Raw genomic sequence first — 25,729 nt, forward strand, 5'->3', positions numbered from 1 at the left:
GTATGTGCTACGTGCGGCGTGTGCTTCGGGCGACTTCAGTCCTGTTAGAGGGTGACTCCGCTACTGTGATCAGTTGGGTCCGAAAGGGCCCGTGCAGCCATGGGGGTGTTCACCCTCTGATCCGTGATATTTGGGATATGGTGAGGGAGATTAGTTTCCAGGCTATGCATGTATATCGCGAGGCCAATGGGGCGGCCGATTGGGTGGCGGCATTTGTTGCGAGCCACTCAGGAGGTACCCTATGGTCAGGCGAGTATGAGTTGCCCGGAGCTCTTCGGAGCATTTTGTCTTCTGACTCTATTGGGTGTATTCGTACCCGAGTTGTATGAAATGCCCGTTTCATCAAAAAAAAAAAAAAAAAAAAAAAAAAAAAAAAAAAAAAAAAAAAAAAAAAAAAAGTCGGGCTTTCAACCATAAAGCTTGTACGAACCACATAAAGAAGGCCCCATCCCCCGTCGGCCCCTGCGGCACCCCCCCCCCCCCCCCCCCCCCTCTCTCTCTCTCTCCCTCCCCTTGATCTCTAAGCTTTCCTGCTCCGAACGGCTGTAAATCATCTAAACCTCACCGAAGCTGCAGTCAATCCCGCTCCCTCCTCTGCTCCACCATGAGCTTGGAGCCCTTCAACAGGTACTTTCCCCTTCAAGATTGAGGGTTTGTTTTTTGTGTCTGAATTGTTACGTTATTTCTGTCGATGGATCCCAAAATCGGTGGAATTTTGGTGAATCTGGGTAGGGACGATGAAATCGGAACGAGATTCCTTTCTGATTGACCTTGATTTTGATTTGTGTCTGTTTGTTTGATGGTAATGGGTAGGTTGGTGAGGCTTGCGGCCCGGGCTTTCTACGATGATATCACTATGAAGGGCGATAACCAGCCCAAGGCTGGGAGGGGAGATAATAGGGGAATGGCTGTGGTTGTCCTTGATGCTCTTACTAGGTATAAAATGTTCTTATTGTCCTTATTTTATTGCTGCTCTTTCTCTCCTTCTTGTTCTGTGGAAAATTTTGTCTTTTTTAGTGCAGCTTTGAATTCTCTTTGTGAATTTAATGTCTGAGTTAATTATCATAATGTTTTTTCAACGTTTAGTTATTTTCTAAGATGGGTGCATCTTTGACAGCTGATCTCCATTCAGGTTTTTCAACGTTTCTTTAACCTGATGAACCTTAAAATATGTGTTAATTGGTGTGATGTAGTCAGCTGGAAACGATGCAAAAAATCTTTTTTGACAACGAGCTCCCATATTTGCACAAGCTATAGGTTTATATTAATGCATGGAGTATGGCATCTCCTCAAATGTCTATAATTTATGGAATAGGCTGTGAAATTTTAATCTCTATTTATAGTGCGTATAAAATAATGTAAGAAAAATAAGGAGGGAGAGAATTCTAAGTTCTCTACTTTCGTAGATCTTGGCAACCCATCTTATCTTAATTTGGGAAAAGCAACAAGTGTCGTTGCTCCTTACCAATCTGGCTGTTGTTCATTGATGGTACGTCATTGGTGTCATGCAGACAGGAAGCTTTTTCAGATGAAAACCTTGGTTCTATTAATATACAAAATCTGACTTTGACAAGGAACTCATAATTTGTTCAGGGTTTTTTTATGAACTTACATCTTAAACAAAGAACTCACTCTTTGAATACGCTGGTAATTGCATCACAGCGGATGCTTTATTATCATGTAGCCCCGCCCTCGCAACAACCTGTGAGAGCTCAGACACTGGTAACTTTTGGATATACTGGAAAACTGTTATTAAGGCTGCAAGGGAACCACACTGTCCCAAGCTTTAGTTTGCTCAAGCTTGGCTTGTAATATGGTTAGAGGGTGCTCAAGGTTGATGATTTACTTGTTGCATGAGCTTGAATGAGGCTAGTATTGACCTGAGCGAGGCTTTTTTTACTTTCGTGAGCCCAGCTTGTTCAAAGCTTGACTCATTAATGAGATGAGATGTAAGCGAGACTTGCGGTTGTCTTGCTTTTGATCAAAGAAACTAAATTGGGCCTGTTATCAAGCTAAGCCTGAGCTATTCATTTATATGTTGTTTCATTTTGAGTCCTATCTCTGATCTTTAAACAACATATTCTCCTTACACAGTTCATCAAGGGGCTAACATGGTAACCCTATGATTGTTAATTTTTGACCTATCAGTTTCTAGTTTAATTTCCTGTTAAAGGAATATCTCCTCGGTAAGGCCTAACCAAGACTGCTAGCTCTGCCAAACAGGCTATGACAGTAAGTTGGAACCCTTTTCCTTTTTTAAGTTGCCTTTCTTCGGCAAAGGGAAGCACTTACTTGTTGAGGATGAGTTTCTTCATTTTTTGACACTTCATTTCTCAGGCGCCAATGGGTTAGAGAGGAAGATTTGGCTAAGGCTTTGAAGCTGCATTCGAAACAACTTCGCCGCACTTTACGATTTTTTGAAGAAGAGAAACTAGTCACAAGAGATCATCGGAAGGAGGTTAGTAATAATTTATTTGAAGAGTGAATATAGATGATAGCATGAAAAGTCTGTTACATTGAAAATACATCTGGCTGTTTGCAAAATGCCTTTGTCAATCATTAGTGTTTATTTGGTCTTCCATTTTTTCTTTTTTCATTTGGAGGCATCCGACTATGTTATGTTCTATTTAATTATATAGATTTACATATTCACTTTATGAGTGGGCATGTAAATATAAACCTGTAAAATGTAAATATAAAGGAACTAAATTGTTAGCTTAAGCCATCTTCCTCGTCCCCATATCCATCTCTCCCCCGCCCCAAAAGATGCTGCAAATAGCAGTTAAAGATACTAGACTAACAGTAAATTGTTATAGTTTTAGAAAAGTAAATGATGTTAGGATTCGTACATTTTAGCACGTGAAATTATGTATTTGTGCAAAATATGTATTTCAACGGTCAAAACTCAAAAGTGTACTTGTCATGACTGCAACTAACCATGATTATTCTTGTCCAACCTTTATTACTAGAATATCTTCAAGGAACATATCTCATATCTTATGTCTTTTCTCCAAAATACTTTTTCCCTCTTCCTTTCTTCCACTTAGTTCTTGAATTGCAAGTGTATGGTTACTCACATGGTATTAAATCTAAAGATTGGGTTTCATGATTTAGCAGATAGCACCTTCGTCCTGTTTATGGATTTATCATTCTTTCTTTAGTTTTAGCTCTATATGTCTGCTGTTGGAACAAGTTGCTCTAGTACAAAGCATGAAAAGCTCTTCTCATTTGCTCACTCATTATAAACTCAGTCTGAAGTTGCACTCCAGAATGTCAGTAAACTTGTTGATAAAATGTATCAAGGAACCACAGAATTATGAGCTGAGTTTCCTTCAATTCCTGGGCGTAAAATTTTCTCCACTCTGTAACAAAGCTAGTCCATATGCTTTTGCCCTTGGTTGTCATTTATGCCCACAAGATGTCGGAAAGGGTACCCTGCACTTAGAGCTTAACATATGGGGCTTTAACAACATCAGACTGCTAGCAATCGCTAATAGTGATAGATTGCAGAAGTTCTTGTTAATAAAGGATATTCTTATGGCTGAAGAGGCAAGATGGTCCATATTGGGAATGAGATTCTGTAGAGATGCTTCTAATGATGGACAATCAAACATTTTGGACTGCTATTCCTTCTTCAGGAGGATCAATTTTGATACTTTATAATCTACCTTGTTGGAGAAAACTTTTGAGCAAATGCCTTGGGAAGAAGCTAGACAGATGATAAAAGTCTTACCTTCTTACATGTATCTCTTATAGGATCTTAATCCAAAGAGAACCATGTTGTTTGGAGAATGCTGGCTTGATGTAGGAGATGGTCCATTGGAGCAAGACAGCGATCAGTGAGCTTCATGATGACAGTCATGTCTAACATGAATAAGTTGTGATAATCTCAGAATTTTTCTTGTAGATGACTCTAGTATTTCAAAGCTAGCAAGACATTGCTGTAATCATCAAAAGTCGGGTTTTATGTCCACTTTGCTAGGGGAGGAAGGCTGAGGCGTTAATTAATTGCCATATTTTGCTATAAATTTCATCGGAGCTAAGAGGTAACTCTTTTTCTAGGGATTCCAGCCTACCTGAAAGATACACTTGAATGTATACACCTGATAGCAAAGCTTTATCGTAATCCTTTTTCTGGAGTGGCCGATCAATCCTCTGCTGGAATCCCTATCATAAAGAAAGGGAAGGAAAGATTTGTTTGATCAATCGCCTGAACCTGTCAACAATCCTTTTTCTGGAGTGGCCGATCAATCCTCTGCTGATCAGGTTCACTTCCGTCTGATTGGAATTTCTTTTCCCCTTTTTGGGCCCCGGGGAGCACTCCGTTCCAGCGAGCAAGCAAAGCATACAGCACTGAAATCGAAGACTCCGGGAAGCTTCCTATCCATAGAGTCCTTTGCCAAGAGGCCAAGGAGGCTCTTCTCCGGGGAAGCAGAAGGAGGCTGGGAAGAAGGCTTGCTTTTCGTTGATTTCTTACTGGTGAACCATCACTCGAACCGAAGGACTTGCCTGTGCATTTGCAATCGCTGCTTATAAATGATTGGCTGACTTCATTTTACTGTGCCAAGATTATCCATTTCTACACTCAAATGGACCTGCCAAAAGATGGGTCAGACTAATGGAAGATGTAGAGAGGGATGGAAAAAAAGGGTAAGAGATGGATTGATCCTGAATGCACCAAAAAGAGAATGTTACTTATGCTAAGCCAAGTAAAAGAACTAAACCTAACACTTTTCTCTCTCATGGGGATGCTAATATATAAAACAAGTCGTTTAACTCAAGAAACACTGGTTAAATCATGATGCTTGGTCTAATCAAATAAATCATATCCATATTTTACTCATACATGTAATCTAAATTCATGCTCAGATTTTGAGTTAATTTTTAGCCATCATTAAGATTGAGTTATAAAAATCTAGTCATAGAAAGAAAGTGAGTTTGAAGATTCAGGGTAAAATCTATTATAATTTTCCAACGAGTGGTGTCATGCTTTGAAAGCCTTAGGATCATAAAACCATATGTGAGACAGGACACCTGAAATGTTCAAATTGTAGCTTTAAACGGATTAGTAGAGAACATGGCTAGCACTGAAGATCTGATTATTCGATGCCAAGAGGTGATAATGAATTAAATGTTTGCCATGTTGATTAAACATGTGTGAAGGTACGTCAAGAGGATTGAGGGAGAAAATGCTTAGTGCTGAAATTTCTTTGGATTGAGCATGCGGATATCAAACTTATATCCTCTAATTTATTTTTATAAAGAACAAAAACTAAAAAAATTAGTAAAGATGCTCCATGGATAGATGTACGATATTTGGAGACAACTAAGAAGGCAAAGCAGGTACCTGTTTTATGATGTATGAATGACCAGACACCAAGGTTGTCAGGGAGGAAACTTTAAATGTTATCAAGATGGTACAACTCAGATTTGAAAGTAAATGTGTGACTTGCAGGGATGAAAATGGCCTGGTTCATGTAGGATCCATCCTGTTGGCATGAAATGGATATGCGAGGATGCTGAAGAGGAAAGGTCTAACGTCAATATTAAGGATTAAGAAGAAAACAGTATGAGAGAAACATGCTACGATGGTTGTTGGGACTCTTGTGGAAAAGTTCAGTCATCCTTCTTTGGCAGAAAGAACATAGAATCATTTTGTGGTTGCAATGATAATCAGAAACCTGTACTTGACCACGTTTCCATTTTCCACATATTTGCCCAAAATGTTTGCTACTCATCTTTTGATATCACAATTACTTCTCCAAATCTAAATATGCAACCATGGAAAAATTTGGTCTCTGTTGTGCTAGTTCTTACCATCTATTGGGTAGTCAGGTTATTTTTCCTTCATTTCTTTGAAAGAAAACTGAGAATCAACCACTATTGGTTCCTTTTCTATTTTGACCTAGCCTGTCTCATATTCACTTTATTGCAGACGGCCAAGTGTGCAAAAGTATTTAGTGCTGCAGTTGCTGCCACTGGTGATGGTCAAAAAATACTCAAAGAGGGTGAAGAGAAGACAAAACTGCATACCCATTCTTACTGTTGCTTGGATTATGCACAGGTCTCTTTCTATATACCTCTGGTATTTTTGATTCCTTATTGCTTCTTTCGTTATCTTTTTCACATAATATATTTTGATGCTTGTGAGATGTTTATGATCATGTCTTTTGTTGTTATGAGTCTATTTTTATTAAGAAAACTTCTAAATAAGCATATATAAGATCTTCACTTATTGCAATATCTATAGTAATTTTTGCTCAATGATGTTAGTTTCCAGGAAGAAAACATGAACTTGTCTAAACAATAAAAAACCATGTATTAACTTAGTGACTTAGTTCCTTGTTTAAGGAGTATATAAGTATTTCTATTGGTAAGGTTTTGAATACCGGTGGGAGGTATGCTTATGGAGCTGCTTCAAGCTCTCGACCTACCATTTGATCCCGCGGGGAGAAAAAGAGCAGTGATGTGGTGTCCCACCATCCCGAGTGTCAGGGTGTCCTACCATCATGAGTGCTGGGACAGAATGAGTTGAGTGGGATGGGACATCTACCATCCAATTGTTGTGATGCGGGGTGACCTAATCCATGAAAAAGTCGAGACGACCCCATTCCGTAGCATTTAGAACCTCATGTATTGGTTTTTTTTTGTGTTGCCTCTGAAACAGTCATTGTCTTCTTTCTATGAACTTTCAAATCAAAATGTTTGGTCAATTTTGACGTAGAATCTTGTCCTTCAATTTCACAATCGCCAAAAGAAGTTGCTTGTTTACATATATTTTTATTTTATCCATGGGTCCATGTATTTGCTAGTACTGCTTGTACCAGCCTGCGCTATCCATAGTGATATACGATACCTACCATGCCAGCCGGTACCCTATGTCGGTAAAAGGGCCTCTGTGATTTGTATTGACCAAAATGTATTTACCACTTCAATAGAGAAGATGAGTGCATTTATAACATGTTTTCTTAGATACTAATTAATGCTTAAACATATTATGTTTCTTAGAAGTTTTAAATCAAGGTCCTCCGTATTGGTACTGGCTCCTATACTGGTACCGTGCTAGTATAGTATTGGTACGCCTGATATGGGGTCATTTCGGCATACCAAGACTCGATATGCCCGCGATACTGAGTTTCAGTGTGGTACAGGTACAATTCAAAATGCCTAGTATGGGGTGATATGCACCAATATGGTGAACCTTGTTTTAAATTCTTAAGATCACTTAACAAAAAAAATATTAGCTAAGGTAAAGTAAATGTGTAGCCAAAGCAGTTGACCACCTTACCATTTATCAATGTGATGTTCTATTGTGGCTTTTCTTGAACTATATATGATTTTATAGTATGAAACATACAACAATATTTTTTAGGATTTTTTATTTTTTTTACTTGGGCACGTGCTTGGCTGCCCAGGTGTTTTGGGTCGACACCACCTAGGCAACTTGACAAGACTGCCCATTCTACTCCATCCTCTTTGCGGTGTTTAAACTCATGTCTGCATATCTAAACAAAAGTTTTTTTTTTAATTTTTCATATTCTATCCCAAGTAATTTGCAAACGCAAAGTTACACCACAAAGAGGAAGATAAATACCATATTGGCTTTGATTTCAATCTCCTTTTTGGCTATTAAAGCAGAAGCTTGCAACCAAAACATAAAAAGATCAACAGCATTTGGATCTGGATTCATGCCATTGTGTCAGATAAATGAACTTTGTATCATGAATTCTAGGATGTTGATGAGTTAGTCTCAATGGTAGAGGTTTGTTTGTTCAACAGACTGAACTCATATCCTGTTAGACGTAATTATCTATATCAGTATTTACTCTTCCCTTAAATGCAGGTGTATGAAGCTACTCTTACCTTTAGATAATTCATTTTTTAAGTTTTTGATGATTCTTGTCTTATCACTATTGGACTATGTTGGTACCTTGAGAACAATTAAGTGTTGCAAATATTTTTTAGTGGTGGTAATTTCTATTAAGGGCTTTTACAGTAACTGTTAACTTTAATAATGGTTGATAGCAAGCACAGTTTCTCTTCTCTCTGTTGATTGTTAACCTTCATTTATCTGCATATAATGTTGATGCTTCTCTCTGATTTCTTTATATCATATGCATAATGATACTTGAATGCAGGTCCACGATGTTGTAAGGTATCGGCTGCATCGAATGAAGAAAAAACTAAAGGATGAATTAGACAGCAGGAATACCATTCAAGAGTATACATGCCCTAATTGTGGGAAAAGGTAACAAGATACCTGATAGACTTTTTAATGTGAGAGTTACAAAGTTGATATTCTTAAAGTTCTGAATCTTCAAATTTGTTGACTGTCATATGCTCAGATATTCAGCTTTTGATGCACTGCAACTTGTAAGTCTTACCGACGACTATTTTCACTGTGAAAATTGCAATGGTGAACTTGTTGCGGAGAGTGATAAACTTGCTGCTGAGGAAATGGGAGATGGTGACGACAATGCTAGGAGGCGCAGACGTGAAAAATTAAAAGACATGCTTCAAAAGATGGAGGTTAGCCCTAGAATGCCATTTTGTTTCTTTGCCGTGAACTTTTTTGAGTCAGTTCATATCTCTTTAGGAATCATCTGTGTACGTCAAGTATGCAATTTATGCTTCATTTGCATTCTCTCTAGAACTACTCATCAACAATGACTTCACGGCTTTCCTAAACCACAACTTGGGTGCATATGTAAGATGGGAGAGAGAGATATGGTAGAAATACAATTTCTAATATTGGCATCTCAAGTATAAATGATAAAATTACTGTCAGAACTTCAAAAATTTTGTTGTAGGAAACCCTGGAAGGAGAAATTACCTATTATCTCTGAGTGTTTGCTTATTTTACATATAAAAACCTGGGATGCCTGCATTTCTCTTGTTATTTATATGAAACAATTATAAATTTATTTGAAGTACTTTTCATCGACATTTCATGCAGTGCATATTTTGATTATAATATGCTGGGGCACTGATCTGGAAGCTACCGCCCATGATATTCTAATGTAAAAACAGCCATTAAAAATGACAGAATTAGAAGTATAGCATCTAACATTGGAAAGATGTGAATGTCTGGTTGGAACACATAGACATGCACATGGGGGGGGGGGATGTTAGAATGATCTACCCAGCTATGCCACTCTCCTTCAATTATAAAAGGGTTTTTTGCATATATACCCTCCAAAATATACAAAATTGTATAAATATTCTTGTAAAATTGCTATTTGCATGGATACCCTCATAAAATACTTATTTTTCATGTATACCACTTTTTTTCTTGCTTTTTTATATATGTACCCATACCATCTAATGTTGTTAAAAAATAAATGATTTAAATTTGAAATAATTGAAATATTCTTACAAGTAGATGTGCAAAAATTTTTTTTTTATAAGGATACACATGCAAATAGCAACTTTGCAAGGGTATTCATGCAATTACGCATATTTAGGAGGGTAAACACTTTAAAAAAGCTAATAAAAAATGATCAAAATTTAGTAAAGATAATTCGGTTTTTTTTATTAAAAAAAGATGGCAAAAAAAAAATTAATATTATCATGTCAATGATCTGATGTTAATATCAACTCTTATAGAATGAACTATGTTGCTTTTATGAAATTCTCGCCTAAAAAATAAATAACAGCTCAATATTTACAAATCACTAAAAAATATTTTACTAATCTAAGCATCTATATTTAATTTAAATTTGATATGCTTTAATCTTTTAAAAATATTGAAGAATATATAGATGTCATAAATTCAATAATGATAATTATATTAAAATCAAATGGAGAATAGCATTACCAAAATGATCATCTAATATTCCAACTTGACCAAGTCATGATCCTGAAAAAGAAAATTGGCAATATGGTTCAATCTATTTTTGACATGTTGATCCAACTGAATCATAAAAGACTTAGTAAGTTTCAGCTGAGTTTTGATCTCTTTTTGAATGTATAATCTTAATATTAAAAATTGCATAAATACCCTTATAAAGTTGCTATTTGCGTATATAGCCTTATAACTTTTTTTTTGCATATCTATCCATAGAGGCATTTCAGTCATTTTCTTAAGCCTTTTTTAATGACATTAGATGGTATGAGTAAATATGCAAAAAAGAAAAAAATAAGGATGTACTTGTAAATAGTAATTTTATGAGGGTATATATGCAAAAACCCCATTATAAAATGGTAAAGAACCACTCAGGAATGTACACTATATTATAATACCTCTATGAATAACCAGCCATGATATTGATAGATGACAAAATTATGAGCCAAGTATATAGGCCAGGCCGAAGTTTCACTAATGCACCTATCAGCAGATTAACCACTTGCAGACTATATATTAATAATTTGCAGATAATTTCATGGATGATTATATTGCAAAAATACATGTGTTACCTAATCACTGGTGAAAGTAACTCGATTTGCCGAAGTTGATTATTGGATTCCTGAGAGTACCGGGGGAACTCATTTTGATATTGAGTGCCAAAATAATGATACCTCCACCTAAGCGCCACAAATTTTTCATCCATAAGTATTAGCTTTGATTATATGAAAAATAATGATAATGAATTTGAATGTTAATGAATTTATCAATTTTAGCCATGCATTATTTCTGGTCAGTTGCTTACAAAGTGATCTTTTTTCTTTTTTTAATTTATGCATATGTATCACAAAGGGAAATATACTATTTAGTTGACCTTTTTGATATTTTGGGACTACATTGTTCAAGACATGCCAAACTGTTTAGATCTACATTTCTTTTACAAGTGAACTAAATAAGAGTTTTTGGGAGAATAAGGTGGTGGCTTTTGCTTCGTTATTCCCTAGTGAGATTGAGATGTAGAAGGTGATATGATCATGCCTGAAGGCTCATGTTATTCTGTTGTTCTGTCTTGTATTAGCCTGATCTAGAAATGCTGATTAAACATGCATGAATTTCAGGAGCAGCTGAAGCCATTGACATTGCAGCTGGCAAGAGTAAAGGATTTACCTGTACCTGAATTTGGAAGTCTCCAAGCATGGGAAGCTCGAGCAAATGCAGCTGCTCGTGCAAGTGGTGATTCTAGTGCAGTTGATTCCACCAAATCATCTCAAGGACAAGGATATGGTGGAACACCAATGCCATTTCTTGGCGAGACAAGAGTATGCTTGTTATCTGCTTTTTAAATACTCAATAATTGGTTAATCAAACAAATGCATGAGTTTATGGCAGTCTATGTCATCACTTAGACCTCACTTTGTATGATTATGCTGTATTAGATAATAGGCTATGCACTGGTGGCCCTTTTCCCACTTCGCGCCGCATTTGTAACAAAAGCCTTTGTCAAAGTATTTTTGGAGTTCTTCTCGGGATAATTTTCTTACTTCAGGGGGCTGCTGTTTTGAAGTGCTATATAGTCATGTAGAACGATTCCTTTCATATCTGTCAACTGTGATATACAGAAGTTTGTGGTAGTTTTTTGGTGCTCATCTGTAAAATTTTTCGTGTTCATGAATCTCAAGAAGCAAGTGTTTGGTTGACATGATTGTTCTTATTAAGGCATGTGTTAGGCGTACATCTAGGACAAGGCAGATCTGCATGTCAGCATGCTATGCGTTCATGTATATGAAAGGTCCATAATGGAGACTCTGACAACTCACAGTCATCATGGTTTTGCTGGCTGTTACATGTTGTATGGCACATACTATGCCAACGCTTGACCAAAATGGGGAATCAGTGCATGCCAAGGTTGGTCGGTATTGACCCATATTGATCCATATTGGTCTATATTGGACTGTGTAATTGGCATGGTACTGACTGGCAATCAGTCTATAGGCTTGAAATGTTTTTTTTCCTTGATATCTTCTGGTGTTTTATCAGAAAGGTATATTGAGAGCTCGTTCTTAGCTTCTGAGAGCACTAAAGTCGTGAAGAGGTGCCTGCTAGATGCGGTCTTCACAAATCAAGCCATATCAACTTCAAATCCCACCATGGAATTAGGAAATAACCCGTTTCCCTTTTCTGTTCAAAAATTAGAATTTTATTATTTTTACCTTTTTTGGTTCTAATGTTAGGTAACATGCAAATTGTGTTTGAGAATTTTTGATTTACATTGGTGATTTCGAGGAGGAAATGGATACTGCCACAGGAGAGAATGTATTTAGCATTCTGATCATTCAATATCATTTTCTTGGTTTTAATACATTGCTAGGGTGTAATACTCTGCCACATTACCTTAAGTAGTGCACTACACAGTAATCAACATCGATATGTCTTTTTAAGAGCCTCAGAAAGTAGTTAGAATATATTAAGTTAAAAAAACCCCAAAATGTGCATGTCCTTATGTCCATACATGCCAGTGAAATTGGCTGTTCCTACGATGTGCCAGTCTATGCCAAACACTGGCATGCAGACCTAAATGCTTGCAAAGAATAAATGGATTCATTAAAATTGATACAAACAGCAGAGATAAGCCACTGTGCTATTTCTAACTCTTATGTCTTAACTCAAGCTTGATCGTAAATTTTGCCTCAAGAGTAGAACAAGAATGATGTAGAAAACAATAGACCCATGGATAGAAATGTTAAAACTAGGAATATATAGTAGAACACAAAACACATGCATGAGTGGATAATATTGTGGTTTAGATCTGATTTTGTACAATGAGCTGAGAAGATTCTTGAGGATGCATGAACAAAAATTGGAGGTTGTATGCAAATGAAATCACTGTTCTCTAGTGCAGTTGGTAATCTTTGAGGGTTAATACTAAGGTCCTGGGCTCTAGTCCTGCCTTAAGCCTAATTTCGGCCAGGATTCCTCCCATTCTAGTTCTCAAAAAAAAAAAAGGAGATAAGAAAGAAGATATCATTATAGTCTCTACTGAGACAAAGCAATGATGTTGCACCTTTGGTAAGGGCAGATCTGAAACAAGTTGAGATGGCATGAAAAAAGCATTGTAATTCTAAATAGGTGATTTCGGAAGTCGCTTGTAACTCTGAAGGCATAGTCTGTCATACCAGTCCGGATCGACCGGTACGGGTCGGTACGTACCGGTCCGGCCTGGGACCGGTACCGGATCAGCATGGAATCCGGTACCGGTGGTTTATTGTTGGAGAACCGGTACGTGACCGGTTCGGACCGGTACGTGACCGGTACAGGACCGGTACGTGACCGGTTCGGACCGGTACAGGCCGCCACCGGTTCGGACCGGTACAGGCCGCCACCGGTACGCCGACCGGTACCGGTACGGTGGACCTTATCTGAAGGGATGTCACAATGAATGCAATTTAAGAGGAGTCAAGTTGTAGTGCTGATTGCTGAAAGATCAATTGGTTAATAAAGGATTCTGCTAATGCAAGGTTACTAGCTCTGTTGGTTAACACATTCAGCTGGTGTCAGATCGTATTGATTGGCGATGCTGTCAGTACTAGGACATACTATAGTGTTAACATGTATGCATACATATTGTAACTTCAGTTCATGTATAAAAAACAGATTTTACTCCATTATGCTTCAGGGAAGCTTCCTACTACATTCTGAATAGTTGATAAACCACATTTTCATGCTCCTTCTCATTGAATTAATTCCCATCATCAGCATGATGGTGGATAATTCACTTCATATGAAGGAATAAATTGGAAAAAAATTGGAGACTTTCTCCATTTTCTACATTGTCTTATATTAATTCGACAAATAATTATACAGGAACTTGGTCGTACAACATTTTATTCAAAAGGTTTCGAGTTTAATTTGAGCACTAGCTATTGTTGGAAACAAAAGTTCTTATTAGTGTCTCCCACCTTTATTGTCTGATCTCCTGCCTCATGTTTTCTTTACTTTTTTGTGTTGCTGTTTAACATTCATTTTGAGGTTATTCTTCATCTTGGTTTCCTATCTAGGTAACTCTTGCTAGAAACTGTAAGGCAAATTCAGGTGTTCCATGTGGTTGCTAATCTGAAGGGACCATCACTTAGTATTTATTTGAATTTTGAATTCTTATTCAACTAGGTTTTTCCATAAGCAGTAATATTTACAGATAGCGTCTTTGTAGGTGCAAGTTAGGGATGGATGTACTTCTTGATTTTTTAAAATGATTTTCATTAGTGAATATTGGATCCAAGTGCCTCATTTTTGAAAACATTTGGAACAATGTGTCTTGGACTTTTTTTTTATATAAATTATGTTTGCTAGCATCCAAGTTTTCTCAAGAATAAAGGTCTTTAACTGATGAGGGAATACAATATTTGCAAAGAGAAATGGCAACATTGGATATTCTTTTCATTTTGTGTCAGTTACCTAACATCAACGGAAGCTGACTGCTCAATTAAGGATGTGTAGTCATTGTTGCAGTGGTGGCAGATTCTCTTTTTTAATAAGGGTGTGGAAGACCAACTCATTTTGCAGAATATATGCAGTTGACCCAGATCCTTGTGCTAGTTGATTACTTATTCAATTCTGTCAGCAAATATTTTATTATTCATCAAGAGAAAAAGGACTGCAGTGAAATCCCCTTCGATTTTTTCAAAATTTGTTAACAAACTCAATTGTCCTTGTCAAACCTCTTTTTATGAAAAGTGGGACAACAGTACTACTGCCTTCTTTTGTTATTCCTTGTTTGCTGAAGATGGAATATGTAGCATTTTAAAATTGAGAACATCGAAGTTTATGCTTAAAGATGGAAGCTAAATCAATGATTTATCCTAACACCATTTTTCTTATTGATTCTGGAATTGAATGATTTTAACTCTCTTTTACCTTTAAGATACATGTTCAGTTCTTGCATATACATTATACACAGTGAATTCTCATATATATGTGCTTCCACTTTGATGAAATATTACTGATAAAACATGCTTCCACGTCTTTACCATTCAAAATGATAGTTAACATCAGAAAGGCATTATTAACCAGAGCAAACCACACAAAGCTTAAATTTGATAAAAAAGATGGGGACCTGAATAATACTAAATGTGCCATGGCATAATGCTCTGTCTCGGTTATATTATGAAATGGTGGGACAATAAATATACTAGCTAAACAGATATTGATGCATGGTCTTAGACATAAGTCATGCTGGTGAGACTAGGCTGGCAAATGAGCAAGTTGTTGATGAGCTAGCTTGAGTTTGGCTTGCTCGGTTACGAAATGAGCCAAATTAGAGCTACACTTAGCTCAGTCAAACTCAGCTTGAATCTGCTCGAGATACTAATGTATAACTAATTTATATATATCACATTATTGTAATTATTATATATATGTATAAATTATTTTTTTGTAATTATTTCCTGTAACTTAATGTAGGTGATGTAGAATAGAATGTATTCTGATTGTAAGATTAAAATGTAATCAGTATTATACTCAAAACTATATAAATGTAAGCCTTAAATGATCTTAATTTCTCACTATATTTCTTTGATAAGTTGTTTGTGAACCGCTTGAGAAATTAAATGAGCTAGCTCGAGCTCGGCTTTATTATAAACCAAACCAGACTAGAGCTAGGCCTGGTGTTTGGCTCGTTTTCCACCCGTAGGTGAGACCACAATAAACATCAAAACTTGCTCAACTCATATTATGTGCACAAACATTTTTATATTTTTAGTTTTCCAGATTCCTAGTTTTGTTTTTTGTGTATACTGCTTAAAATAGAAATGACAAGCACATTACTGTGATCCGCTGCACTTAACACATATTGTCAGTTTGGCAAGTGCAGATGCTGGGTGTGGGTGGTTGTACTTGTTGGTTGATTACTTAAATGATTTGTTCATTCCACGTAATTCTCCATGAGAAATTATGTTATTCAAAAGTTATGTGAATTTATTTCACATATAAATCATATTCTATATATACTAATTCCTAATTCTGTTTGACCTTTTTGCTACTGTTTTTACTTTTTACCTTTTGGCTTGATCTTTTCCGCAACATATGCCATTGTTGTAACACAATTAACAAAAATTATCTCAATTTATGGTGCACATGAGATATCCTTTAGGTACTGCTCTCATGAGTTCAGTTACAACACTTCTTTGACAAATTTATCTATCAATTTATGCCTAGATGACTTCTCATCAAAACCTAACTTTCGAGTTAGAATGGATTGTGGAATCTATTTTTTTCTTGGAATTGGCAGCTCCGGAGTTTTCCTGTTGATGCCATGTCTTTCTCTGTATTCATTAGATGATTATTGTGGTTTTTTTTGCAGGTTGAGGTTGCTCTATCTGGTGTTGAAGTAAAGGAAGAGGACACTGAGTCTGATACAAAAGCTACAGCTGTGAAGGTTTTACCCCCTTGGATGATTAAACAAGGCATGAATCTTACAAAAGAACAATATGGAGAGGTCATGCCAGTAACAAAAATGGATGAAAGCTCAGCCCCTATTGATGACAAGAAATCAAAAGACCTGAAAGAAGATGAAAAGAGTAGACAGGCTAGTGGAAAAGCTTGAATTTTTGTAGCTATTGCAAATCATATTCTTGACAGTTGTTTTTACTATTGTTGAATGTTGCTGCTCATTGGGAATTTGATAATATTTATAGGATGAGTATCTTAAGGCCTACTATGAGGCTTTGGTAAAAAGGCAGAAAGAACAAGAAGACGCATTGAAGAAAATGCAACAAGAATCTGAAACAAGCAGGGCATCCAAATCTGACTTTTCAAATGGGGACTCTGAAGTCCATGCTGAGCGTCGAGTTGGTATGAAAGCAAAACGGGAGGATGATGAAAATGATGATGTTGAATGGGAAGAGTCTCCACCTGCAGGTCTATTCTGTTTGCTATTAATCTCTTTGGAATGTATCTTGCTTTACCAAAATCTTTGATGATTGCATGAATTTATATAGTCAGAGATATATTTACACATATACCTGCATATATTAGATGTTTCAACTTTCTGCATCACATTGAGTAGTGCGCAGTTAGTCACTCACTAGATCAACTGTTGTTTGGCTCAATTAGAACCCATTTATGACTTTTTGAGAATCTTATCGATGTGCTAAATGTCTAAGATTGTTGTGGCAAGGGGTCTTGCTCAATGTTGTCAGGATTGAGATCGGGTCATACATTGTAAATGGATTCAAATCAGATTGGATCATGGATTAAGTTATGGATCATAAGTTTCTTTTCAATTACTTAAAATATTTTAAGAATATAAAAGAAACATGAAAAAGATTGAAAATGGGTCATTTGTAATGTAGATAAATAAAACAATAAAAGGCCATACTATAAGAATCTAGTATCCAAAATCATAAACCCATAGATATCATGTTTAATGAATCAGACATCCATTTTCAAGATTTTTTATACTATTTCTCCAATTTTATTAATTCAATTTTTCTTTGTTAAGGGTATACGAATCATTTTAACACATGATTCTGAAAACGTGAAGTTTATCTCAGACTTCAATTTTTTCCCTTTACAGATCGGAAGTTATAAACCCTAGTAAATATGCTAACATATGTGCTGAAGAAATATTAACGATGGATAAATAATTCTAGAATCCATAGAATCAATTGAATTATTGAAGATGGACCTCCACATTGTTTAATATGTATATGAGATGATCAAGTTGGACCTTATGATTCTAAGATTATATAAACCAAAATACAGGCCTAGAACTTATAATTCTATTATATTCAAATTCAGGGATGAGACCCAGATTGCTTAGGTCTATCTTGATTCATAAGGTTTGGATCATTGAATTCTAACAATTAGGGTCTTGCTTAAGGTTGGCGGAACTGTCCCGAAACAGGTAGTTCGGAGAGTACCGAGCCGTACTGATGACGGACCGGAACGGTTTCGGCAACCAAAACGAAAAGCATCCAACAGAGGGGGAGAAGGAGAAAGAAAGAGAGGAAAAGAGTGAACGATGGAGGGAGGGAGAGGGGGAGGAAGGAAGATCGGAGGCTGGCGGAGGGCCGACAGAGGCCGGCGAGCTCGCAGAGGGGGGATAAGAGGAAAAGATAGAGAGAGAGTGGGGAAGGGAGGAGAGGGAGAGGAAGAAAGAGCGGAGCCCGCCCTCTGCGCGCTCACGGGCCTCTGTTGGCTCTTCGCCACCCCTCTGCCGGCCACTGCCACCCTCTTTCTCTTTCCCTCCCTCTCTCCCCCTTCTCTCTCTCTCTTTCTCTTTCCTATTCTCCCTCTGTCTCGCCTCCTCTACTGTGTCAGTATGGGCCTGGCACGGAATGGTATGGGGGTGTATCGACCCGTGCTGCCGGGCAACCGATCTGGGCTCTGGTTCTGGCATAACAGACCTTGGTCTTGCTTATATTTTCCTCTTGATATTGATGTATTGTTCAATCAGATTTTAGTGTTGTGCATGATGCTCTTACAAAATTTAGTTTTGCACCTAGAGACTTTGATATTCACAAAGAACATAATGCTTTAATGGGTTTAAGTACATGAGCCTTGTTTGAAAAATTAAAGAGTGAAATGTTAGTGCAATGAATTAAGCCCATTGACCTGGCCTGAACTTTAAAGGTGGCCAAACCATGGGTTATTGATTTAACCTTGGGACAACTGCAAGTTGAACCAACTATTTTTTTTTTTTTTTAAATTCCTTGATCCCTAGCCTTTTCCCACTTCTCACATCTCATCCATCCCACCTAGAACTCCGATTCTCAAAACTCTTCTATCCACCCATGTCTTGTTGGCCCACTACCTCAAGTTGGAAGCCTATAAGCATCTAGAGGTCTTAGAGCCATCCGTCAACTGCCATCCTTGTACTGTACTGAAAGAGGGAGAGAAAAGAAAAAAGAATTTCCCTCCATTCCAAATATGAAAGTGAGGAAAATCCTATTGGCCTCTTGGAAGCAGAGAAATGAAAAGGGGATAGAGAAGAGAAGAAGGGATATGGAGAGGATACTGTGAATTAGCCTCCCCCCAGTGGAAGCAATGGGTGAGGAGAAGATTAGGGCATTACTGAATGTTTTTTTTTTAAATAAGTCTATTAGTATTATTCAAGGTACACTGAACTGGTATCGATAGGCGTACCGGTCGCCTATCGGAATGGTTCGAGAACCGTTTCGGTACGAACCGGTCTTTGTTTATAGATATATTTTTTTTTGGTTCACAGACGCGCGCGGAAAAAATTTTTTTTTGGTTTGCGTCCGTGTCCGCGCATGGACGTGACACAAAAAAAAATATTTTTCTGCCACGTCCGCGTCCGCGCGCGGATGCGGCAGAGCTGGCCACAGAATGGCATTCAATGCCACTCTGTGGCATTCACGCGGATGAGCTGGCCTGCACCGCGCGTGCGGGGCGATTCCCAGCATGGGGAATTGCGCCCGCACGCCGTGAAAGCGCGCCGCAAAAGGGCTATGCACTCTCACACCACAGCACGCGCGCGCTGTGGTTTAACCAAAAAAAAATGGTACCAGTGCGAACCGGCCGGTATGGACCGGTACGAGACCGGTATGCAGCTGGTACACATGCGTACCGGTCGGTACCAGCCCGAAAACAGCTGGAACCGGTATCTGAACAGCTGGAACCGGTATCCACGCTGTCTGGGTACCGGTTCTAGGTTGGACCGGTCTGTATCGAGCCGAGCCGGCCGGTTCGGCAGACCATGGTATTATCAATCCGTGCAGATTTGAGCCACTTGACCTGGGTGGTTTTAGTAGTTTAACCATATGTCAACAATTTGAATTGGTTTGTACGAAGCCAACCTGCTATGCATCTTGGGTGGCAAGTCAACCAGGTTGACTCAGGCAAGTTGACTGGGTTTTAGAATACTGGTGCAGGGAGAATATGAATAGGTTATGTAGATTTTGAATACACTATATTTAATACGTCAAAGCTACAAACTAATACGAAGTAAAATGTAGTTCTTAGTAAAATACTACAAAATGAAATACTATAAGCCATAACTAGAGTTTTAGATTCTATAACAATGTTAGCTAATATTGTGAAATTGCTTTGTCAACTATAGGAAACAAAATAGAGACAAGCATCATCTATGTTCTTCTCTCCTCCGCATGTTGAATGTCAAAGGTTGGATGATATTACCACCCCAAAAATATGTGGATATTGTATGTTTAGTATGTTGGTGGTGTCCTAGTCTTCTACACTCCTATGACTCATAAAACTCTTAAAAAATCTGCATACAGATCAAGATCCGTAATCTCGGTACCAGGTACCATATCGGTACCTTATCAGTTCCGTATGGTATGGTATGGTATGCCTCTGTACTGAAATAGCTATCTAACCATTTTTCTCAATTTTCGTCTTAGTATCCTCGATACAGGTCGGTAAGCCTCAGTATGTGCCAGTACGCACATAGGTACGCCTTGGAATACCTCAGTACGGGACGGTATGGGGTTTGTATCGACTTGAAGTTAAGTTTCGTACTGATTTTCTCCTGATATGGTACGGTATGCCCCGTACTGAGCGGTACGGAGCAGTAATACAGACTATAATACAGATACATGTCACTACCATAAACATTGCAGAAGCTGTTCTAAATGTGTTTGAGCTAATAGGCTGCATTCATGGTATCAACATTGATGTGTAAGTGGCATATGCTGATCGTGTTTATGACTGTATTTCATGAGGAGGTGGGTGATTGAATCTAATGGGTAGAATATATGCATGTGGTTCTATGACCTAAACCATCTCTCTTATATATAATGGGAAAGCCCTGGAGTCTAGAATGCAGTTGCTGGATTCTGAGGTCTTCCTCGAGATGCCATCAGCTCCATGTTTTACTTGAGTACCATGCCCAAAAATTAGGGAAGAAAATATGTTTTTTTTTCTACTTATGAGCAAACACTTCTCAAGAGGGATTCCTTGGTTGTGCTGGGCTCAAGTGTCATAAGTGCCAACTGGCTGTGATTGAGATGAATAATGCTCCCATGTGGCTGGTCTCAACTTGCAATACTAATCATCATATTGATAAACTTTTGGTCTTTTCTTTTAGTTTTTATGCCTTAAGGTAGTGCTCAGGAAAATTAATCTAGCAAGCAGTTTTTTTTGTAGTTTTCTTATTGTCATGGGTTGTTTGATCTATAAATAAGACATTTTTAACATCCACCAAAAATATATGCGAATATGGAGCTAGCTAATTCTTTACAACATAATATTCTAGACATGCTAATATCTTCCCTTCTCAATTAATGTGTGCTTGTAAGGAAGCCTCATCTTTAGTGTGGTATGTATTTTTTTCACTCTCTAGGACAATTTATCCTATACAAGCAAAAATGGCTTTTTATGAACTGAAGAGTTTCTTTTGTTAGGAAGGTTGTCTTAAAGATAGGTGACCAATAAAGGTCATTGCATCTTTTTTTTCCTTTTTTTGATTGAAATGGAGCTTTGTCCCAATCATGTACTAAAAATTAAATAAAGTTGCAAAAGAGGGCAAACTAAAGAAGATACATGAGGAGGGAGGGAGGGAGGGAGGGAGGGGGAGAGAGAGAGAGAGAGAGAGAGAGGAGAAAATGGTTACAAATTGGCTAGATCGACCTATGACCTTCTGGCTTGATTAGACCTAGTCTTTTTTTTTTTTTAAGATTGTAGCTTGGGTCGGGAGTACATGGACCGGGTTTTGCAATTTTTAACTCAACCTAACTAACCTGTCTTGGTTGGTAAATCATTCAAGCCTATTTGGGTCAACAAAATATATACTTGATCCATCCTGGACAAGAGCCAGCCTGATTCGAAACCTAAATCATATGAAACAGCTCCCCTCTTTCTTTCCAAATGCCTTTCTCAAAATTCGTCAAATGAACCTTACCTAACTAATCCCTCTCCTTTTACGCCATTGACCCTACCTTCTCTCACCTCCTCTCACTTGGATTTTTGCTGGATTCCTATTTACAATTTTCTCAAGTCTATCAATTATCAAATCTTTAAAATTGTAGTTTATGAACTTGTATGTTAAGAATTGTCATTTTCTTGGATAAATTTTAAAAAAATTACTTGAATAAAAATTCATATTTTTGTTGGCATCTCTTTAGTTGTATTTGGAGATTTCTTGTGATCATTATTTCAATACCAATTAGTATATTTTTTATTTTAAAAAGATTGTTAAATGCTTGACCCAAAATGTAGATCTGACTCGACTTGGTCCCAACCCAAACATGAAAACTTGGGTTCTGTCTGGGTCATGCTTGATCCTGACCCTACTCGAGTGCCCTATTGGGTCCAATTTTTTCATGGGCACAACCTGATCTGACATGATCCAATCAACCAATGGTGTGGGTTTGGGTTAAGAAAATCAAGACTTGTAATGTGACTAGGTTGGGTTAAGGTCAAGCATTTCCCAGTCCAACCCATCTGTTTGCAGCCCTTGAGGGGATCAGACTAAAAAGCTAGGCAGGAAAAAAAAAACAGGAAAACTGCAAATTTGAGGTGGCAAGATCACTAAGCAATTCCCTCACTCTTGAAAATGACCTCCTGGCTTAAGGATAGGAAAGTAAGGTCAGGTCCACAGGAAGAGCTAAGACAGACTTTGAAGACAATTGAGGAGGCTTCTCGGAGGAAAATTCATGTGTTCCTGTCTTTCCAAATTCTCCAGTATACAGCTAGAATGAGCTGGTCCTGTTCTGGTTACAATGGGTTTTCAACTCTTTTCTCCCTCCAGATAGTCCAAAGAGACGTCAAACTGGCAGGGCGTCCTTTAAACTTGAGGACTTGACAAGGCTCCAATTTTGTTTCGGGAAGAGGTGCGAAAATGTTTTGAATGGGCAATTTCAAAGTGCATTTGTTGCTAATATGCCATATATATATATATATATATATATATATATATATATATATAAAGTATTTCCCTGGTATTCAGCTTGTTTTTAGTTGCAAGCCATGTAGGAATCCACATGTTTTCCAACGCTACCAACTTCCAGAGATCTGAGAGGAAAAGACTGAGTAGTCCAATTTTAAGAGTAAAAAGATTTAACTGGGTAGGTGAGGCAATTGCTCAACTTCCACTTCAGTAGGTTCAGTCCCTTGCCTAGCTGAACTAAGGGAAGTAGATTATCAGGTTCAATCCATTCTTCATGTTCTGCATGAGTGGTCTTATCGGAGGAATATTTCAGGTTGTTCTGTGCCTGCTCCATTGGGATTGAACTGTGAGATTCTTTTCTAAAGCAGTGGTATATGACATAGGGAGAAAGAGAAGTTTGGAATATTAACCAACCAGTCATCCACCCAGAATCTGATTGTGCAGCCTCCTCCTATGGCAAAAGAAATAACCACACCAAAGGTGTCTAGAATTGAGCAAATGTCTTTCCAGACAGGGAGTTGGAGTGTCTTCTTTTCTCAATTGTGGACCAAATTGGCTTCTGATCAGGGATTTCCAAAGGAACTACCAGGAGAGTAGAACCTTCTACACCATTTACCTAAAAGAGCTTGATTCATCTCTTTTAAATCCTTGAATCCTAGTCCTCCGCCCTCCTTGGACTTGCATACCATACCCCAATTAACCAGACATGAGAACCCACTAATAGCAAGTACATTTCCATAGGAATGCTTGGCAAATTCTTTGAATGACCCAGGCTGGTAGTTTAAAAATGGACAAGTCAGTAAATTGGAGTCCACTGAATTCACCAAGATTCATCTTCCTTTGAAGGAGAGGTTCTTCCAGCTAGCATGCATCTGGTTGCACATTTTGACCAAAATCTGCTAGTCTGATTATGCATCTGGAGCTGGAGAGAGGAAGGCCAAGGTAGACAATGGGAAGAACTCCTAACTTCCAATTGAGTGCAGTTGCAATCAAAGCTGTATTTGAATTGTCATCCCAAGCACAATGATATAGCTCTTTGCAAAAGGTCACTGCATTCAGTGCATCTATGATCAGATTACTGTTTGGAAGAAGAGTGTTGAGCCATGACTTTTGCAGTGTAAATTTATGCGGCCAAGTAATGTTGTTAGATGAAGTTATGAGCAAAGGTTTCTTAAAGTGTATCTTGTCAATGAATCAACAATTCTTTGGCTAAAGAATAGGAAGCATTTTGAAGTGGACTGACCCTTAATCCAGAAGTCGATAGAAAGGAGTGGTTACTTTTTGTATCAATCAGAAGATCATTGGCTGATATACTCAAAATCATTGAGGGACATTGTTTATGGCATTATATATGAATCTTGGGCTTTGACGTCCATGTGCTGACAAGTAATGAAGAGTGATTGTTTATATATTCAAGTATAGTTTCCCTGTAAGTGATCTGTTCGGTGTTTTGAGGATATAAATTCTCTGAGAAATCTGACCATTCTGTCTTTATTTTCTAATTTGTTTCCTTGGTTGTTCATATCCCTTCTTTCTCTCTTCTGTCTGGCTGCTACATCTAGTTCTACTTGTCCCTGTCAGTTTCAGTAGAGAGCATTGGCATTGTATGAACAGGACTCAGCACCATTTGATTTGCTGCTGGCCAACCAAGCCAATGTTATGAATGCTATTGAACCAAATTCCTTCATGAGCATCCAAAAGTCCTACATTTTCTTGGGCTTAGGTAGTTTTTTGTGCGATTGTGTGGGAGCATTGTTTTCCTTATCCAGGAGGCAGCATCATGACAAATCACCCAATAGTGACCGATTTTAATTCCTCCTCTTTTTTTTCTTTCTTTTCTTTTGAGTAAGGCTATAAATGTATTCTCTTTGTATTTTAAGATGTTGATACCCACATTTCTTTAGATGTTACATTTTTTGCTAAATAGATGCTTGTAGTGTATCAGAATCTTCTAAAGCATGTCGGGTAAATGACATGAACCATGTTTGAATGATTACAGGCAATACGGGCGGAACATATAAACTGGCTGATCTAAATGTTGAAGCTAATGCATCCAGTGATGATGAAGATGATATCGACTGGGAGGAAGGTTGAACTGAGAAAGTGAAGTTTTTATATGTGCCTGTTATGAACCAGACGAGCTCCCCCTGCTGCATTTTCCAAATATCTCATCAAATATGCAACTTTTGTCACAGGATGAAGCTAGGTGCTGCTGAATCATAACCAATGATGCTAGAAAAATGCAGTCTCAAAAAGAAGGTTTTGCATGCACTTGATAATATGGATGAAATTATTGGAACATGTTAGTCCTCTAAAACTCTTAAAGCATGGCAGAGTATGGTGACCTATTGTGAATACTGGTGTATCTCAGATGTTTTGATCTGGTATTAGTTTTTAGTAAGGTATTTTCTGCAGTGTTCTCAATAGGACTCTCAGAAACTGATGAATTGGAGAAAGAAAACAAAAAACACTGAACTACAGAGGTTTCTTTTAAGCTTATTGTGTTTTAGTTGTATGATTGCAATTGTAATTCCTTTGCACAATGAGAAGATGACCAACATTATTTAGATTCGACAAAATTTAATGATGCACTTAAAAGCACCCCAGTATTTGCAGGTTTGAAAGCTGACAGCAAAAATTGAAGCCAGATTTGTGCATTCACCATGTGTTGTCAATTAAGGCACCATAATCAGTGAGAGTTGCAGGATAGAGAACATGTTTGCTGTTATGTTGTACAGGCAATCTCTACAAATGCCATGCAGCACAGATGCTCGAGTACATAAAACAAAGTCTTTGCTCGGTATCTGTGAACTTACTGCTCTCTTCCTTTGTTCATCACTGCCAAAATATGCTCGACTTTGCTTCTCTGCTATTTTCCCATTCTTCTCAGCTGATCACCAACTGTTACCAAACACGGGTTATTTCGGCATCCGGAAATCTAGCTGCAGATAAACTGACCTGAATTAGAAGTCTGGGGTGGTGGTTGGACATGGTCCCATAAAGACTAGCTTTAAAGTCGA

The 25,729-nt window shown here is 37.8% G+C and overlaps 1 protein-coding gene across 2 annotated transcripts; it reads left to right on the forward strand.

The window, feature by feature from the left end:
• The first annotated feature begins 396 nt into the window (after positions 1-396).
• Positions 397-25,276, forward strand: LOC103697620 (Transcription factor TFIIE, alpha subunit). Of its 2 annotated transcripts, none has more exons than XM_039126760.3 (10): positions 397-627; positions 814-936; positions 2,338-2,458; positions 5,936-6,064; positions 8,139-8,248; positions 8,346-8,529; positions 10,963-11,163; positions 16,200-16,424; positions 16,534-16,756; positions 24,709-25,276. In XM_039126760.3, the coding sequence occupies exons 1-10, from the start codon at positions 605-607 to the stop codon at positions 24,801-24,803; spliced, it is 1,434 nt and encodes a 477-aa protein (XP_038982688.2). In that variant the 5' UTR covers positions 397-604; the 3' UTR covers positions 24,804-25,276. The 2 variants fall into 2 exon arrangements, with proteins under 2 accessions (XP_038982688.2, XP_088579603.2); XM_088723477.2 differs by having other exon boundaries at positions 423-627; positions 5,936-6,085.
• Positions 25,277-25,729: the final 453 nt, after the last annotated feature.

The sequence above is a fragment of the Phoenix dactylifera genome, chromosome 6 (genome assembly GCF_051530095.1).
Source record: "Phoenix dactylifera cultivar Ajwa chromosome 6, Ajwa_hap1_PhDact_Kaust_v1.1, whole genome shotgun sequence".
NCBI classification, from domain to species: Eukaryota; Viridiplantae; Streptophyta; class Magnoliopsida; order Arecales; family Arecaceae; genus Phoenix; species Phoenix dactylifera.